Raw genomic sequence first — 21,113 nt, 5'->3', positions numbered from 1 at the left:
ACTTGATTCTTGACTCACAACGTCTACGTTACACTCATATCAATGGGTCTGAATTTTATAAATTAGCTATTTTATATATGTTTTCGCTTTGTCATTTTTGGGTATTGTGTGTAGTTTGATGAGGAAAAAAATTCATAAAATCAATTTTAGAATAAGGCTGTAACATAACAAAATATGGAAAATGTCAAGGGGTTTGAATATTTTCAGAATTAACTGTATGTATAAGTTACTACCAGGCAGACTGGAACAAAAAACTGGAACACCTGACGAGGGATAATAAACAGACTAGAACACCAGACTAGGATTAATAAACAGACAAGGTGAGACCCAGATGCAGACACAGGAGGCAGACGGTTTGAGTCATTCATATTTATTGTATCCAAAAAGGGAAGGCAAGAGAATGGTGGTGGAAAAGGTCAAAACCAGTTCAGAGTCCAGGAGGTACAGAGTGGCAGGCAGGCTTGAGGTCAGGGCAGGCAGAATGGTCAGGCAGGCGGGTACAGAGTCCAGAAACAGGCAAGGGTCAAAACTGGGAGGACTAAAAAAAGAGAATAGGAAAGGCTGGAGCACGGGGAAAAACACGCTGGTTGACTTGGAACATACAAGACGAACTAGCACAGAGAGACAGAAAACACAGGTTTAAATACCCAGGGGAAGATGGGCGACACCTGGAGGGAAACACGGGGATAAATACACTGGGGAAAACAAGTGACACCTGGAGGGGGTGGAGACAATAACAAGGACAGGTGAAACAGATCAGGGTGTGACAGGACTAATAAACAGACTGGAACACCACGCTAGGACTAATAAACAGACTGGAACACCAGGCTAGGACTATTAAACAGACTGGAACACCAGGCTAGGACTAATAAACAGACTGGAACACCAGGCTAGGACTAATAAACAGACTGGAACACCACGCTAGGACTAATAAACAGACTGGAACACCAGGCTAGGACTATTAAACAGACTGGAACACCAGGCTAGGACTAATAAACAGACTGGAACACCACGCTAGGACTAATAAACAGACTGGAACACAAGGCTAGGACTATTAAACAGAGTGGAACACCAGGCTAGGACTAATAAACAGACTGGAACACCAGGCTAGGACTAATAAACAGACTGGAACACCAGGCTAGGACTAATAGACAGACTGGAACACCAGGCTAGGGTTAATAAACAGACTGGAACACCAGGCTAGGACTAATAAACAGACTGGAACACCAGGCTAGGACTTATAAACAGACTGGAACACCAGGCTAGGACTAATAAACAGACTGGAACACCAGGCTAGGACTTATAAACAGACTGGAACACCAGGCTAGGACTAATAAACAGACTGGAACACCAGGCTAGGACTAATAAACAGACTGGAACACCACGCTAGGACTAATAAACAGACTGGAACACCAGGCTAGGACTATTAAACAGACTAGAACACCAGGCTAGGACTAATAAACAGACTGGAACAACAGGCTAGGACTATTAAACAGACTGGAACACCAGGCTAGGACTAATAAACAGACTGGAACACCAGGCTAGGACTAATAAACAGACTGGAACACCAGGCTAGGACTAATAAACAGACTGGAACACCAGGCTAGGACTAAAAGACAGACTGGAACACCAGGCTAGGGTTAATAAACAGACTGGAACACCAGGCTAGGACTAATAAACAGACTGGAACACCAGGCTAGGACTTATAAACAGACTGGAACACCAGGCTAGGACTAATAAACAGACTGGAACACCAGGCTAGGACTTATAAACAGACTGGAACACCAGGCTAGGACTAATAAACAGACTGGAACACCAGGCTAGGGTAAATAAACAGACTGGAACACCAGGCTAGGACTTATAAACAGACTGGAACACCAGGCTAGGACTAATAAACAGACTGGAACACCAGGCTAGGGTAAATAAACAGACTGGAACACCAGGCTAGGGTTAATAAACAGACTGGAACACCAGGCTAGGACAAATAAACAGACTGGAATACCAGGCTAGGACTAATAAACAGACAGACTATAACACCAGGCTAGGACTAATAAACAGACTGGAACACCAGGCTAGGACTAATAAACAGACTGGAACACCAGGCTAGGACTAATAAACAGATGGACTGGAACACCAGGCTAGGGTTAATAAACAGACTGGAACACCAGGCTAGGACTAATAAACAGACTGGAACACCATGCTAGGACTAATAAACAGACTGGAACACCAGGCTAGGACTAATAAACAGACTGGAACACCAGGCTAGGACTAATAAACAGACTGGAACACCAGGCTAGGACTAATAAACAGACAGACTATAACACCAGGCTAGGACTAATAAACAGACTGGAACACCAGGCTAGGACTAATAAACAGACTGGAACACCAGGCTAGGACTAATAAACAGACAGGAACACCAGGCTAGGACTAATAAACAGACTGGAACACCAGGCTAGGACTTATAAACAGACTGGAACACCAGGCTAGGACTAATAAACAGACTGGAACACCAGGCTAGGGTAAATAAACAGACTGGAACACCAGGCTAGGACTTATAAACAGACTGGAACACCAGGCTAGGACTAATAAACAGACTGGAACACCAGGCTAGGGTAAATAAACAGACTGGAACACCAGGCTAGGGTTAATAAACAGACTGGAACACCAGGCTAGGACAAATAAACAGACTGGAATACCAGGCTAGGACTAATAAACAGACAGACTATAACACCAGGCTAGGACTAATAAACAGACTGGAACACCAGGCTAGGACTAATAAACAGACTGGAACACCAGGCTAGGACTAATAAACAGATGGACTGGAACACCAGGCTAGGGTTAATAAACAGACTGGAACACCAGGCTAGGACTAATAAACAGACTGGAACACCATGCTAGGACTAATAAACAGACTGGAACACCAGGCTAGGACTAATAAACAGACTGGAACACCAGGCTAGGACTAATAAACAGACTGGAACACCAGGCTAGGACTAATAAACAGACAGACAATAACACCAGGCTAGGACTAATAAACAGACTGGAACACCAGGCTAGGACTAATAAACAGACTGGAACACCAGGCTAGGACTAATAAACAGACAGGAACACCAGGCTAGGACTAATAAACAGACTGGAACACCAGGCTAGGACTAATAAACAGACTATAACACCAGGCTAGGACTATTAAACAGACTGGAACACCAGGCTAGGACTAATAAACAGACTGGAACACCAGGCTAGGACTAATAAACAGACTGGAACACCAGGCTAGGACTAATAAACAGACTGGAACACCAGGCTAGGACTAATAAACAGACTGGAACACCAGGCTAGGACTAATAAACAGACTGGAACACCAGGCTAGGACTAATAAACAGACAAGGTGAGACCCAGATGCAGACACAGGAGGCAGATGGTTTGAGTCATTCATATTTATTGTATCCAAAAAGGGAAGGCAAGAGAATGGTGGTGGACATGGAAAAGGTCAAAACCAGTTCAGAGTCCAGGAGGTACAGAGTGGCAGGCAGGCTTGAGGTCAGGGCAGGCAGAATGGTCAGGCAGGCGGGTACAGAGTCCAGAAACAGGCAAGGGTCAAAACTGGGAGGACTAAAAAAAGAGAATAGGAAAGGCTGGAGCACGGGGAAAAACACGCTGGTTGACTTGGAACATACAAGACGAACTAGCACAGAGAGACAGGAAACACAGGTTTAAATACCCAGGGGAAGATGGGCGACACCTGTAGGGAAACACGGGGATAAATACACTGGGGAAAACAAGTGACACCTGGAGGGGGTGGAGACAATAACAAGGACAGGTGAAACAGATCAGGGTGTGACAGGACTAATAAACAGACTGGAACACCACGCTAGGACTAATAAACAGACTGGAACACCAGGCTAGGACTATTAAACAGACTGGAACACCAGGCTAGGACTAATAAACAGACTGGAACACCACGCTAGGACTAATAAACAGACTGGAACACCAGGCTAGGACTAATAAACAGACTGGAACACCAGGCTAGGACTATTAAACAGACTGGAACACCAGGCTAGGACTAATAAACAGACTGGAACACCACGCTAGGACTAATAAACAGACTGGAACACCAGGCTAGGACTATTAAACAGACTGGAACACCAGGCTAGGACTAATAAACAGACTGGAACAACAGGCTAGGACTTATAAACAGACTGGAACACCAGGCTAGGACTTATAAACAGACTGGAACACCAGGCTAGGACTAATAAACAGACTGGAACACCAGGCTAGGGTAAATAAACAGACTGGAACACCAGGCTAGGACTTATAAACAGACTGGAACACCAGGCTAGGACTAATAAACAGACTGGAACACCAGGCTAGGACTAATAAACAGACTGGAACACCAGGCTAGGACTAATAGACAGACTGGAACACCAGGCTAGGGTTAATAAACAGACTGGAACACCAGGCTAGGACTAATAAACAGACTGGAACACCAGGCTAGGACTAATAAACAGACTGGAACACCAGGCTAGGACTTATAAACAGACTGGAACACCAGGCTAGGACTAATAAACAGACTGGAACACCAGGCTAGGGTAAATAAAAAGACTGGAACACCAGGCTAGGACTTATAAACAGACTGGAACACCAGGCTAGGACTAATAAACAGACTGGAACACCAGGCTAGGGTAAATAAACAGACTGGAACACCAGGCTAGGGTTAATAAACAGGCTGGAACACCAGGCTAGGACAAATAAACAGACTGGAATACCAGGCTAGGACTAATAAACAGACAGACTATAACACCAGGCTAGGACTAATAAACAGACTGGAACACCAGGCTAGGACTAATAAACAGACTGGAACACCAGGCTAGGAATAATAAACAGACTGGAACACCAGGCTAGGACTATTAAACAGACTGGAACACCAGGCTAGGACTAATAAACAGACTGGAACACCAGGCTAGGACTAATAAACAGACTGGAACACCAGGCTAGGACTAATAAACAGACTGGAACACCAGGCTAGGACTAATAAACAGACTGGAACACAAGGCTAGGACTAATAAACAGACTGGAACACCAGGCTAGGACTAATAAACAGACTGGAACACCAGGCTAGGGCTAATAAACAGACTGGAACACCAGGCTAGGACTAATAAACAGACTATAACACCAGGCTAGGACTATTAAACAGACTGGAACACCAGGCTAGGACTAATAAACAGACTGGAACACCAGGCTAGGACTAATAAACAGACTGGAACACCAGGCTAGGACTAATAAACAGACTATAACACCAGGCTAGGACTAATAAACAGACTGGAACACCAGGCTAGGACTAATAAACAACATGGAACACCAGGCTAGGACTAATAAACAGACTGGAACACCAGGCTAGGACTAATAAACAGACTGGAATACCAGGCTAGGACTAATAAACAGACTGGAACACCAGGCTAGGACTAATAAACAGATGGACTGGAACACCAGGCTAGGGTTAATAAACAGACTGGAACACCAGGCTAGGACTAATAAACAGACTGGAACACCAGGCTAGGACATATAAACAGACTGGAACACCAGGCTAGGACTAATAAACAGACTGGAACACCAGGCTAGGACTAATAAACAGACTGGAACACCAGGCTAGGACTATTAAACAGACTGGAACACCAGGCTAGGACTATTAAACAGACTGGAACACCAGGCTAGGGTTAATAAACAGACTGGAACACCAGGCTAGGGTTATTAACCAGACTGGAACACCAGGCTAGGGTTATTAACCAGACTGGAACACCAGGCCAGGACTAATAAACAGACTGGAACACCAGGCTAGGACATATAAACAGACTGGAACACCAGGCTAGGACTAATAAACAGACTGGAACACCAGGCTAGGACTATTAAACAGACTGGAACACCAGGCTAGGACTATTAACCAGACTGGAACACCAGGCTAGGGTTATTAACCAGACTGGAACACCAGGCCAGGACTAATAAACAGACTGGAACACCAGGCCAGGACTATTAAAAACAGGTTGGAACACCAGGCTAGGACTAATAAACAGACTGGAACACCAGGCTAGGACTAATAAACAGACTGGAATACCAGGCTAGGACTAATTAACAGACTGGAACACCAGGCTAGGGCTAATAAACAGACTGACTGGAATACTATCTCTACTCGATCCTGGTTCTCCACCTCCACTGATTCTCCACCTCCACTGATTCTCCACCTCCACTGATTCTCCACCTCCACTGATTCTCCACCTCCACTGATTCTCCACCTCCACTGATTCTCCACCTCCACTGATTCTCTACCTCCACTGGTTCTCCACCTCCACTGATTCTCCACCTCCACTGATTCTCCACCTCCACTGATTCTCCACCTCCACTGATTCTCCACCTCCACTGATTCTCTACCTCCACTGATTCTCCACCTCCACTGGTTCTCCACCTCCACTGGTTCTCCACCTCCACTGATTCTCCACCTCCACTGATTCTCCACCTCCACTGATTCTCCACCTCCACTGATTCTCTACCTCCACTGATTCTCCACCTCCACTGATTCTCCACCTCCACTGATTCTCCACCTCCACTGATTCTCCACCTCCACTGATTCTCCACCTCCACTGATTCTCCACCTCCACTGATTCTCCACCTCCACTGATTCTCCACCTCCACTGATTCTTTCTTCCCATTTTCTGTTAAAGTTCTTTATTACATCACCACAACCACAGCTGTGGCCTCAGCCAAGTTTCCCTTTGCTAATACACTTTTAATTAACCACCTGCACACACACACACACACACACACACACACACCATTGCGTGCACACACACACACACACACACACACACACACACACACACACACACACACACACACACACACACACACACACACACACACACACACACACACACACACACACAGGTTATGTTATTCTATCGTCGTGGGGATCTAAAATATATTTATATTAAAAATCCTATCTTACCTAACCCGCAACCCTAACCCGAACCTAACTCCTAACCCTAACCACTAACCCCTACCCTAACCCTAATTCTAACTCTTACCCTGAACCTAACCCCTAAACTTAAAATAGCCTTTATCCTCTTGGGGAATTAGGAAATGTCCCCACGAGGGAGAGTTTTCCTTGCACAGCCAAGTTAGTCTCAAACAAGACAAATGTTAAGTTTACCATAATTTGTAGAAACACAAGTAACAAGCATTTTAGTCCAAACACATAAACGTGCAATTTATTCTCTTTCTCTGCCAGACGAAAGATAAATTTCTGCAATTTCAAAGCCCCTGAGAGTTAATGTCAACGATTAGCATACTTCAAACTGCTGTGTGTGCTTGTGAAATATTTTAGCTTAAATTGTGTCTGTGAGAAGAAACCAGTCCTGACAAAAATGAGTTTCTGTTTATTGGAAATGTTTGGCTTTATTATAGCACAGGCCTCCCTCTTACCTTGTTATTATCTTCGTCTGCTGTCTACTTAGTCTTGTTTTCTAATTAGCCAGTTGTCTAATTAGTCTGCTGCGCTGTCTAATTAGTCTGCTTGTCACGACTTCTGCCGAAGTCGATGCCCCTCCTTGTTCGGGTGGTGCTCGGCGGTCGACGTCACCGGTCTTCTAGCCATCATTGATCCATTTTTGATTATCCATTGGTTTTGTCTTGTCTTCCTTCACACCTGGTTCCAATCCCATCAATTACATGGTGTGTATTTGACCCTTTGTTTCCCCTCATGTCCTTGTCAGAGATTGTTTGTTGTTTTGCGCGTGTTGTCATTTTTGGTGCGCAACAGCGTTTTGGTACCCATGTTTCCTTTTTATTGTACTTTGGTTTTTGGAGTTTGTTTTACTTTATTAAACCACTCCGGTTCCACCACGCTTGTTCCTCCTACGCTTGACTTCTCTGCCACCTACAGACACGTCTTGACAGAATCTCTGACCTAATATGAAGTCAGCAGGAGAATGTACCGTGGACATGGAGGTGGAGGAGCGCGTCCAGGAGCATGCGGAGAAGCTTCACCATCTGTGCGCCGCTATGGATCGCGTTGTCCAGAATATGACCGCTGGGAGAGACAGGGAGTTCTTCCAGCGCCTCCACCAGCACAACCGGTGTCTCTCCTGAGCGCCTCTTTTCCACCTGAACCCAGTGGGATCCCTCTATCCATGCCTCAGGGGTACGACGGAAGTGCTGCCTACTGCCAGGGTTTCCTCCTGCCTACTGCCAGGGTGGTGGAGGGGGAGATGCGGCGTTGGACCATTTTGAGGAGTTCACCCGGCGTTTTCGGGCAGTCTTCGACCACCCACCCGAGGGCAGAGCGGTGGGTGAGCACCTCTATCATCTGAGGCAGGAGACGAGGAGTGTCCATGAGTTTGCCCTGGAGTTCAGGACCCTGGCAGCCGGTGCGGGATGGAATCACAGGGCCCTGATCGACCATTACCGCTGCAGTCTGTGTGAGGACGTCCGTCGGGAGCTGGCCTGCAGAGACACCACCCTAACCTTCGACCAGCTGGTGGATCTGTCCATCCGGCTGGACAACCTGCTGGCTGCTCGCGGACGTCCAGATCGGGGTCTGGTGGTTCCATCCTCCCGCACCCCCTCTCCTCTACCCATGGAGCTGGGAGAGGCGGTGCACAGGGAGATCGGAGGGGGTTCCATCCCCCAGCACCCCCTCTCCTATACCCAGGGAACTGGGAGAGGCGGTGCACAGGGAGACCGGAGGGGGTTCCCGCTCGCGCACCATCTGTGGCCGCAGAGGTCACACTGCTAGTCGGTGCCGGGTTGGTTCCTCTGGGAATCGAGGCAGCAGGCAGGGCGCTCTGGCGCCACCCCAGGTGAGTAGGCACCATTCTCACTCAGAGCCCTCTGTTGCACAGATATTTGTGTCTGTCAGTTTTCCTGAATTTTCCCCGCATTCCCAGCATAAGGCGCTAGTAGATTCAGGCGCGCTGGGAATTTCATTGATCAAGCTTTTGCTCATAGTTTAGGGATCCCCATTGTACCCCTGGATGTGCCTTTCCCCATTCACACCTTAGATAGTCGACCATTAGGGTCAGGGTTTATCAGGGAGGCCACAGCTCCTTTGAGTATGGTGACACAGGGGGGTCACAAAGACAAAATGTGTCTTTTCCTTATTGACACTCCTGTGTATCCCGTGGTGCTGGGCCTACCTTGGTCAACTAGTCATAACTCCACTTTTTCTTGGCCACAGAGGGCTCTACGGGGTGGTCGCGAGAGTGCTCAGGTAGGTGTGTAGGGGTTTCCATTGGTGCTACTACGGTGGAAAGTCCAGACCAGGTCTCCACCGTGCGCATTCCCCCCGAATATGCCGATTTGGCTCAATTACCACCCCATTACCACCCCATCGACAGGGGGATTGTACGATAAATCTCATGGTAGACGCTGCACTTCCCAGGAGTCACGTGTATCCCCTGTCGCAAGCGGAGATAGTGGCTATGGAGACATATGTCTCCGAATCCCTGCGTCAGGGGTACATTCGGTCCTCCATTTCACCCGTCTCCTCAAGTTTTTTTTGGTGAAGAAGAAGGATGGTGGTCTGCGCCCGTGCATTGATTATCGAGGTCTCAATCAAATCACAGTGGGGTACAGTTACCCGCTACCTCTGATCGCCACGGTGATTGAGTTAATGCATGGAGCGCGCTTCTTCACTAAACTGGATCTCAGGAGTGCGTACAATCTGGTGCGTATCCGAGATGGCGATGAGTGAAGACAGCATTTAGTACCACCTCAGGGCATTATGAGTACCTCGTCATGCCGTACGAGTTGATGAATGCTCCATCAGTCTTCCAATCCTTTGTAAACGAGATTTTCAGGGACCTGCACGGGCAGGGTGTAATGGTCTATATCGATGACATTCTGATTTACTCCGCTACATGCGCCGAGCATGTGTCCCTGGTGTGCAGAGTGCTTGGTTGCCTGTTGGAGAATGACCTGTATGTCAAGGCTGAGAAATGCCTGTTTTTTCAACAGTCCGTCTCATTTTTTACATTTTTTTTTTTTGGTCTTTTAGCAGACGCTCTTATCCAGAGTGACTTACAGTAGTGAATACATACATTTTCATTTCATGCATTTTTTTTTTGTACTGGCCCCCCGTGGGAGTCGAACCGACAACCCTGGCGTTGCACACACGATGCTCTACCAACTGAGCCACAGGGAAGGCCAGGTATCGCCTTTCCACGTCAGGAGTGGAGATGGAAAGTGACCGCATTGCAGCCGTGCGTAATTGGCCAACTCCCACCACGGTGAAGGAGGTGCAGCAATTTTTAGGGTTTGCCAACTACTACCGGAGGTTTATCCGGGGTTTTGGTCAGGTAGCTGCTCCCATTACCTCACTGCTGAAGGGGGGTCCGGTGCGTTTGCAGTGGTCGGCTGGGGCAGACAGGGCTTTTAGGCACCTGAAGGCTCTGTTTACCTCGGTTCCTGTGTTGGCTCATCCGGATCCCTCTTTGCAATTCATAGTGGAGGTGGACGCGTCTGAGGCTGGGATAGGAGCTGTGCTCTCTCAGCGCTCGGGTAAGCCACCTAAGCTCCGCCCCTGTGCCTTCTTCTCTAAGAAGCTCAGCCCGGCGGAGCGAAACTATGATGTGGGGGACCGGGAGCTGTTGGCTGTCGTCAAGGCTTTGAAGGTGTGGAGACATTGGCTTGAGGGGGCTAGACACCCTTTTCTCATCTGGACTGACCACCGCAATCTGGAGTACATCCGGGAGGCGAGGAGACTGAATCCTCGCCAGGCAAGGTGGGACATGTTTTTCACCCATTTTGTGTTTACCCTCTCTTACAGACCAGGCTCTCAGAAGGTTAACCTGTTGGGGATAGGGGGCAGTATTTGCACGGCCGGATAAAAAACGTACCCGATTTTAATCTGGTCACTACTCCTGCCCAGTAACTAGAATATGCATATAATTGTTTGATTTGGATAGAAAACACCCTAAAGTTTCTAAAACTGTTTGAATGGTGTCTGTGAGTATAACAGAACTCATTTGGCAGGCCAAAACCTGAGAAGATTCCAAACAGGAAGCGCTCTCTCTGACTATTTCTTGGCCTTCTTGATCATCTCTATCCAAAACAGGGGATCTCTGTCATAACGTGACATTTTGTAACGCTCCCATAGGCTCTCAGAAGGCGCCAGAACGTTGAATGATGACTTTGCAGGCCATGGCTGAAAAACAGTAGCACATTTGGATAGTGGTCTATCTGAGAACAATGAGACTGGGGCGCGCGTGCACGAGACTCCACCATGTTTACATTTTCAGTCTTTGAACGAAAACAGGGTTTCCCGGTCGGAATATTATCGCTTTTTTACGAGAAAAATCGCATAAAAATTGATTTTTAACAGCGTTTGACATGCTTCGAAGTACGGTAATGGAATATTTTGAATTTTTTTTGTCACGAAATGCGCCGGGCACGTCACAAACATGCATGTATTGTATAATATAATGTCCTAGGAGTGTCATCTGATGAAGATCATCAAAGGTTAGTGCTGCATTTAGCTGTGGTTTTGGTTTTTGTGACATTATATGCTAGCTTGAAAAATGGGTGTCTGATTATTTCTGGCTGGGTACTTGTAAAGCCTTTTTGAAATCGGACAGTGTGGTTAATGAGCTCCTACAAATATTGAAATTTACATGGTTTTTAGAGTGAAGTACATCGGAAAAAAGCAAAAGAAAACTGCAAGACTGAATAGGAGAAAAAACAAGCAACAAAGAAGATAGGCTTTTGAAAAATAACTATTTTTCATAAAATTGTAGTTATCTTAGCTAGCTGAATTGTTTACCAGTTGCTAAGCAGTTGCTAGGGACTCTTTTGGAAGAAGCTAGCTAGCTAACGAAGAACAACAAAGAATATCTAGTTAACAGAAGAAAAGAAAGAGAAAATCAGGACAGAAGAAAAAGGATATCAAAGTGAAACAGTTCTCTAAAGACACAAGAGACAATAATACAAGAAACAACACTTCTGTAGCTTGTCAACTATGTGTCTGTCTATCCCTGTTCTCTCCTCTCTGCACAGGCCATACAAACGCTTCACACCGCGTGGCCGCTGCCACTCTAACCTGGTGGTCCCAGCGCGCACGACCCACGTGGAGTTCCAGGTCTCCGGCAGCCTCTGGAACTGCCGGTCTGCAGCCAACAAGGCTGAGTTCATCTCAGCCTATGCTACCCTCCAGTCCCTAGACTTCCTGGCGCTGACGGAAACATGGATTACCACAGATAACACTGCTACTCCTACTGCTCTCTCTTCGTCTGCCCACGTGTTCTCGCATACCCCTAGAGCATCGAGCCAGCGGGGTGGTGGCACTGGAATCCTCATCTCTCCCAAGTGGACATTCTCTCTTTCTCCCCTGACCCATCTGTCTATCTCCTCATTTGAATTCCATGCTGTCACAGTTACCAGCCCTTTCAAGCTTAACATCCTTATCATTTATCGCCCTCCAGGTTCCCTTGGAGAGTTCATCAATGAGCTTGACGCCTTGATAAGTTCCTTTCCTGAGGATGGCTCACCTCTCACAGTTCTGGGTGACTTTAACCTCCCCACATCTACCTTTGACTCATTCCTCTCTGCCTCCTTCTTTCCACTCCTCTCCTCTTTTGACCTCACCCTCTCACCCTCTCACCTTCCCCCCCTACTCACAAGGCAGGCAATACGCTTGACCTCATCTTTACTAGATGCTGTTCTTCCACTAATCTCATTGCAACTCCCCTCCAAATCTCCGACCACTACCTTGTATCCTTTTCCCTCTTGCTCTCATCCAACACTTCTCACTCTGCCCCTACTCGGATGGTATTGCGCCGTCCCAACCTTCGCTCTCTCTCTCCCGCTACTCTCTCCTCTTCCATCCTATCATCTCTTCCCTCTGCTCAAACCTTCTCCAACATATCTCCTGATTCTGCCTCCTCAACCCTCCTCTCCTCCCTTTCTGCATCCTTTGATTTTCTCTGTCCCCTATCCTCCAGGCCGGCTCGGTCCTCCCCTCCTGCTCCGTGGCTCGACGACTCACTACGAGCTCACAGAACAGGGCTCCAGGCAGCCGAGCGGAAATGGAGGAAAACTCGCCTCCCTGCGGACCTGGCATCCTTTCACTCCCTCCTCTCTACATTCTCCTCTTCTGTCTCTGCTGCTAAAGCCACTTTCTACCACTCTAAATTCCAAGCATCTGCCTCTAACCCTAGGAAGCTCTTTGCTACCTTCTCCTCCCTCCTGAATCCTCCTCCCCCTCCCCCCTCCCTCCTCCCTCTCTGCGGATGACTTCGTCAACCATTTTGAAAAGAAGGTTGACGACATCCGATCCTCGTTTGCTAAGTCAAACGACACCGCTGGTCCTGCTCACACTGCCCTACCCTGTGTTTGACCTCTTTCTCCCCTCTCTCTCCAGATGAAATCTCGCGTCTTGTGACGGCCGGCCGCCCAACAACCTGCCCACTTGACCCTATCCCCTCCTCTCTTCTCCAGACCATTTCCGGAGACCTTCTCCCCTACCTCACCTCGCTCATCAACTCATCCTTGACCGCTGGCTATGTCCCTTCCGTCTTCAAGAGAGCGAGAGTTGCACCCCTTCTGAAAAAACCTACACTCGATCCCTCCGATGTCAACAACTACAGACCAGTATCCCTTCTTTCTTTTCTCTCCAAAACTCTTGAACGTGCCGTCCTTGGCCAGCTCTCCTGCTATCTCTCTCAGAATGACCTTCTTGATCCTAATCAGTCAGGTTTCAAGACTGGGCATTCAACTGAGACTGCTCTTCTCTGTGTCACGGAGGCTCTCCGCACTGCTAAAGCTAACTCTCTCTCCTCTGCTCTCATCCTTCTAGACCTATCTGCTGCCTTTGATACTGTGAACCATCAGATCCTCCTCTCCACCCTCTCCGAGTTGGGCATCTCCGGCGCGGCCCACGCTTGGATTGCGTCCTACCTGACAGGTCGCTCCTACCAGGTGGCGTGGCGAGAATCTGTCTCCGCACCATGCGCTCTCACCACTGGTGTCCCCCAGGGCTCTGTTCTAGGCCCTCTCCTATTCTCGCTATACACCAAGTCACTCGGTTCTGTCATATCCTCACATGGTCTCTCCTATCATTGCTATGCAGACGACACACAATTAATCTTCTCCTTTCCCCCTTCTGATAACCAGGCGGCGAATCGCATCTCTGCATGTCTGTCAGACATATCAGTGTGGATGACGGATCACCAGCTCAAGCTGAACCTCGGCAAGACGGAGCTGCTCTTCCTCCCGGGGAAGGACTGCCCATTCCATGATCTAGCCATCACGGTTGACAACTCCCTTGTGTCCTCCTCCCAGAGTGCTAAGAACCTTGGCGTGATCCTGGACAACACCCTGTCGTTCTCCACTAACATCAAGGCGGTGACCCGATCCTGTAGGTTCATGCTCTACAACATTCGCAGAGTATGACCCTGCCTCACACAGGAAGCGGCGCAGGTCCTAATCCAGGCACTTGTCATCTCCCGTCTGGATTACTGCAACTCGCTGTTGGCTGGGCTCCCTGCCTGTGCCATTAAACCCCTACAACTCATCCAGAACGCCGCAGCCCGTCTGGTGTTCAACCTTCCCAAGTTCTCTCACGTCACCCCGCTCCTCCGCTCTCTCCACTGGCTTCCAGTTGAAGCTCGCATCCGCTACAAGACCATGGTGATTGCCTACGGAGCTGTGAAGGGAACGGCACCTCCATACCTTCAGGCTCTGATCAGGCCCTACACCCAAACAAGGGCACTGCGTTCATCCACCTCTGGCCTGCTGGCCCCCCTACCTCTGAGGAAGCACAGTTCCCGCTCAGCCCAGTCAAAACTGTTAGCTGCTCAGGCACCCCAATGGTGGAACAAGCTCCCTCACGACGCCAGGACAGCGGAGTCAATCACCACCTTCCGGAGACACCTGAAACCCCACCTCTTTAAGGAATACCTAGGATAGGATAAAGTAATCCTTCTAACCCCCCCCCCCTCCTTAAAAGATTTAGATGCACTATTGTAAAGTGGTTGTTCCACTGGATATCATAAGGTGAATGCACCAATTTGTAAGTCGCTCTGGATAAGAGCGTCTGCTAAATGACTTAAATGTAAATGTAAATGTAATGTAAATGTTAGATTAACGAGAGTCTTGTCTTTAAAATGGTGTAAAATAGTCATATGTTTGAGAAATTGAAGTAATAGCATTTCTAAGGTATTTGAATATCGCGCCACGGGATTCCACTGGCTGTTGAGTAGGTGGGACGCAAGCGTCCCACCTAGCCCATAGAGGTTAAGGCAGATGCACTGTCCCGGCTGTATGACACAGAGGAGCGGTCCATAGATCCCACTCCCATACTCCCAGCCTCTTGTTTGGTGGCACCGGTAGTGTGGGAGCTGGACGCGGACATTGAGCGGGCGTCACGTGCAGAGCCCGTTCCCCCTCAGTGTCCAGCTGGGCGTCTGTACATTCCGTCTGCTCTCCGCGACTTATTGATCTACTGGGCTCACAACTTACCCTCCTCTGGTCATCCTGGGATCGGTCGGACGATGCGCTTTCTTAGTGGGAGGTACTGGTGGCCCACTTTAGCTAAGGACGTGAGGTTTTATGTTTCCTCCTGCTCAGTGTGCGCCCAGTGCAAGGCTCCTAGACACCTACCCAGAGGTAAGTTACAGCCCTTACCCGTTCCACAATGGCGGTGGTCGGTGGATTTCCTAACCTATCTTCCACCTTCACAAGGTAACACCACGATCCTGGTCGTTGTGGATCGTTTTTCTAAGTCCTGTCGTCTCCTCCCTTTGCCCGGTCTCCCTACGGCCCTAGAAACTACAGAGGCTCTGTTTACACACGTCTTCCGGCACTACGGGGTGCCTGAGGATATAGTGTCTGATCGGGGTCCCCAGTTCAGCCTTCCCTATAGCTCAGTTGGTAGAGCATGGTGTTTGCAACACCAGGGTTGTGGGTTCGATTCCCACGGGGGGCCAGCACAGAAAAAAAATGTATGAAATTGTATGAAATGTATGCATTCACTACTGTAAGTCGCTCTGGATAAGAGCGTCTGCTAAATATGTAAAATGTAAAATGTCTAGGGCCTGGAAGGCATTCACGTCTGGGGCTCTCGGTCAGCCTTACCTCAGGGTTTCACCCCGAGAGTAATGGGCAGGTGGAGAGAGTTAACCAGGATGTGGGTAGGTTTCTGAGGTCTTATTGCCATGACCGGCTGGGGGAGTGGGCGGCGTTCGTGCCCTGGGCAGAATTGGCCCAGAACTCACTCCTCCACTAACCTCTGTCCCTTTTAGTGTGTGTTGGGGTATCAGCCGTTCTGGCTCATTGGCATCAGAGTCAGACCGAGACTCCTGCGGTGGACGACTGGTTCCGGCGCGCGAAAGAAACCTGGGACGCCGCTCACGTCCACCTTCAGCGAGCCGCACGAGTTCCATCGTCTCCATCTGGATCGCCATGCACCTCGTCCTCCAGGTCGTCCCCGAGGCCGATGTCGATGCGCTGCTGGAGCCGCGCGTCGGGGGGGTACTGTCACGACTTCTACCGAAGTCGATGCCCCTCCTTGTCCAGGCGGTGCTCGGCGGTCGACGTCACCGGTCTTCTAGCCATCATTGATCCATTTTTCATTATCCCTTTCCCATCATGTCCTTTTCAGAGATTGTTTGTTGTTTTGCGCGTTGTCATTTTTGGTGCGCAACAGCGTTTTGGTACCCATGTTTCCTTTTTATTGTACTTTGGTTTTTGGAGTTTGTTTTACTTTATTAAACCACTCCGGTTCCACCACGCTTGTTCCTCCTACGCTTGACTTCTCTGCCACCTACACACACGTCTTGACACTGCTGTCTAATTAGTATGTTGTCTAATTAATCTGCTGTCTAGTCTGTTTTCTAATTAGTCTGTTGTCTAATTAGTCTGCTGTCTAGTCTGTTTTCTAATTTGTCTGTTGTCTAATTAGTCTGTTGTCTAATCTGCTGTCTATTCTGTTTTCTAATTAGTCTGTTGTCTAATTAATCTGCTGTCTAGTCTGTTTTCTAATTAATCTGCTGTCAAATTAGTCAAACTGAATATACTGCAGCTCTGTAATACTGTTAGTCCAAGCTTGTTGTGCAAATTGTAGGTCTAATTGTTACATTTTTCATAAAATCATGAAACTTGGTACACATCGTTTCACTTCACTGATGACATAGTGAATCAGAGCAATCTTCAATTTGGATCAGTGTTGGAGTCAATTCCATTTAAATTCCAGTAAGTTCAGAAAGTACACTGACATTCCAATTCTCTTCAATGCTTTTTAAACCTCTTCGGGCTAGGGGGCGGTATTTTCACGTCCGGATGAAAAGCATGCCCAAAGTAAACTGCCTGCTACTCAGGCCCAGAAGCTAGGATATGCATATAATATATAGAAAACACTCTAACGTTTCTAAAACTGTTAAAATTATGTCTGTGAGTATAACAGAACTTATTTGGCAGACGAATCCCCGAGGATAAACCATCCAGGAATTTTTTGTTGTTGAGTTGTTTTCAATTAAGTTTCTATGTGAATCTAGATTTCTGAGGCATCTGGTTGCAGTTCCTAGGGCTTCCACTAGATGTCAACAGTCTTTAGAAATTGGTTGATGTTTTTCCTTTGAGAAATGAAGAAGCAGCCCTTTCCTTTCTGGGTGTATAGCGAAGTGGACTGTTTTGTTTGGGACGCGAGACCTGAAGCTTGCTCCACATTAATTTTATCCGCTATTGAACACAGTTTATCCCATATCCCGTATTTTCTTAAATTTTATCGATTATTTACGTTTTAAAATACCTAAAGTTGGATTAGGAAAGTTGTTTGAAATGTTTGTACAAAGTTTACAGGTAATTTATTCGATTTTTTGTAGTCATGTTGGGCGAGTTGGAACCGGTGTTTTTCTGAATCAAACACGCCAAATAAATTGAGATTTTGGAGATATAACGATGAAATTTATCGAACAAAAGGACCATTTGTGATGTTTATGGAACATTTTGGAGTGCCAACAGGAGAAGATCTTCAAAGGTAAGGCATGAATTATAGCGTTATTTCTGAGTTCTGTGTCGCGCCTGGCGGGTTGAAATATGATTGTCATGTGTTTGAATGATGGGGTGCTTTCCTCAGATAATCGCATGGTTTGCTTTCGCCGTAAAGCCTTTTTGAAATCTGACATGGTGGCTGGATTAACAAGAAGTTAAGCTTTAATTTGGTGTATTGCACTTGTGATTGTAGGAAAGTTAAATATTTCTAATAATTTTCTTTGAATTTCACCGGATGTTGTCAAAACGTTCCGCTAGCCACAACAGGTTTTAATGAAACATTTTTGGAATTTGAATTTTGGTTATTTTCTGAATTGACTGGAATTGAAATTGAATTTACCCCAACTCTGGTCTGGATTCCAGGCTACATGTTGTCTGTTGCTCCTCAACCCTGGTATGGACTCTCTAATGACTAGATGTTCTCTCCCCCCTGTCTACTACCACCCCCCAATCCCCCCTGTCTACCCCATCCCTCTATCTCCGTGTCTATCCCCATCCCCCATCTCCCTGTCTACCCCATCCCCGTCTCCCCATCCTTCCACCCCGTCTTCAATCTCTCCATCCCTCCATCTCCCTGTCTACCCCCATTCCCCCATGCCTCCACCCCCGTCTCCCCACTCCTTCATTCTCCCCATCCCCCTCGCCTCCCCGTCCCTCCACCCCTCTATCCTTCTAACCCAGGTGTCCGAGCGAAGAGTGGCCAGTGTTCGATTCACAGCCTGCTACCGTGGGGCCTGACATGGCCATGGACTACTGCTCTGCTCCTCTCTGTTCCTCTGGTGCCTTCAGCTTCCTGGTGAGGCCTACACAGAGAGTCCTCCTCCCTCACTCCTCCATCCCGCCATCCTCCAATACATGGAGGGACTGGACCTCTTTCATACCTCCCTTCCTCAGACTGTCTGCTTTCTCTGGCCTTACCCATCAGCCAACCAGGCCTGGGGCCTGCCAAGGACATCCACTTCTGACAGCAACAAACCAATGGATGGTCAAAAAATAACATTCATCTATTTTATTTAAGTATACATTTTTCGGGAGCTGAACTAAACATTATTTGTGAAAACATGTTTTTTTTGCACTTTTTTCCAAACACCACGTGTGTTGTACTGTAACTGTACATTGTTGTGGAAATACTTTTTGTTTAATAATTTAATCTGCGCCCCAAATGGCACCCTATTCCCTATATAGTGCTCTATGGGTCTGGTCAAAAGTAGTGCGCTATGTAGGAAATAGAGTGTCATTTGGGACGCATTTTACTTTAACTTTATGGGCCGTTGTTTTCTTGCCTGGCGACTGGCATCTAACTGCTTCCAGAAGCCTGGCGACTGGCATCTAACTGCTTCCAGACGGCCAAAGCCATGAGGCTCTACAGAGTGTGAACAATTTCCTGAAAGCTGCTGCTGAGGCGGTTTGGCTGTCTGGCTGTCTCTGACCGGCTGTCTGTAAGGCTGTAATACTGGGATCAGCCTGATTCAGCCTGGCCTCTGCCTCTCTTCTCATTAGTTATCTGTGTCCATGTAGTCCTTGGCTGCCTAACAAGCAGCAGCTCAGTAGAAATCAGTGTTTTCTTATTCATACAGAGTGAAGTGAAAGAATAAACATGTTTTATAGTACCCGAGAAATGTTACTACTTCCAGACTAGCTTTTTGTACATTGTGTTACCTTTAGAAACAAAACAAAAAAAAGTGAGTGGTGTGTGTTTCAGCTAGGTCAAGGTTTCTGTTTTTCTGATAGCAAAGAGCAATGCTTAATGTGCTGGACTGCTGGATGTATCGGAGGTAAGGTGAGGCAGGTATACCTGTATACCTGGACTCACCTGTAGTGCCCAAACACATCTTTAGACAAAGACTTGACGAGTCTGTGGAGACTCATGGTGTCAGTACAAATAAATGTGATGTATATTTTTTAAATGGTTGTCTGTCTATCTGTCTTCACTCTATATTTTTTTAATTGGTTGCCTGTCTTAGGGAGGTATACCACATTTTGCTATACCGGTATTGATGCACGGACCGGTTTGGGTTTTTACTTTACCTTCTATAATGATATTTGAATGTTTGGTTTGTGTGATACGCCGTGTGTAATGTCCATTTTTATAGTTTACATGCTACTTGAGTCATGCCTCTCCGCTCTCTCTCCATGCCGCTTTCCAAACACACCTAGCCCCACCCCTTGTCACTCTAGGAGCACAATTGTTGTCGCTTGACTAAGAGACACATGCGTTCAGTCTGCATGGTCAATGCAGTACATGCTACAATGTTGATGACAATGGTGTTTCCACTTTGCTTTCCAAGTGTTCTATAACTACACTATTAGTTTGTGTTTCTTACATCTGCAGAAAGCTGGTTTCTTAGCAATTTTAGCTAAATTGTGTTTACTGCTAATGCTAATCACTAGTTAGCTGGCTAGCTATATGTACTGAGTCAGAGCAAACGTAGCTAGCTATTGCAGCCTGATACCAGTGCTGGTCTAGGCCTATATCAGCAAGTTGCTTGTGCAACAGTATCTTCTAAATCAAAGAGGAATAGAAGAAGCATGAATATGTTGACTACATCAAAAAACATGTAATGTAGCCAATGATTATAGGGTCTCCTAGGAAACACTGACCATCACTTTGGTTCCTACCCTGTCACAATAACTCCTCCCTGGCATTTTCATTTATTGTCATGTCAGACACTGTATTCAAAGTGCCCACTAGTATATACTTTCTAACTATAGAATTAGAATATACATTATATTTCCATGTTTCCAACAGTTCACCCAAGTGTTATGATCTAAATCGCAAGCCAAATCGCAATTGCAACATTTGGTTAAAAATAAGGCCTCATTTTTTTGCCCATATCATGTAGTAACTGGCAATGTGTAAATGATCTCAAATGAGTGCAGGAAATGCAGAAATGTATGGAAATGCAGGAAATGATTTTAGGTTGAAGTTGAATTGAACAGTATAAAACAATTAGAATGGAGAAAGACCCATTGAAATCAATTAGAATATATGTGTTGCCTCCGTAGGGTCACGCACTACTCATAAAGCACATTTACAACTTTTATTATTCAAAAACATAAAATACCATCATATTTCCCAGCCC

The 21,113-nt window shown here is 47.0% G+C and overlaps 1 protein-coding gene across 1 annotated transcript in view; it reads left to right on the top strand.

The window, feature by feature from the left end:
* Positions 1–20,709, top strand: part of LOC106613405 (contactin-5) — a 507,858-nt gene extending 487,149 nt beyond the window's left edge. The window contains exon 24 of the mRNA XM_045724946.1: positions 18,712–20,709. Coding sequence (XP_045580902.1) covers positions 18,712–18,830 — 119 coding nt within the window. The 3' untranslated portion in view covers positions 18,831–20,709. The remainder of the gene's footprint in view (positions 1–18,711) is intronic.
* Positions 20,710–21,113: the final 404 nt, after the last annotated feature.

Source organism: Salmo salar, chromosome ssa09 (assembly GCF_905237065.1).
Source record: "Salmo salar chromosome ssa09, Ssal_v3.1, whole genome shotgun sequence".
In the NCBI taxonomy this organism is placed as follows: domain Eukaryota; kingdom Metazoa; phylum Chordata; class Actinopteri; order Salmoniformes; family Salmonidae; genus Salmo; species Salmo salar.
Note: the sequence above shows the minus strand (reverse complement) of the source record. Positions and strands in the feature narration are given on the sequence as shown.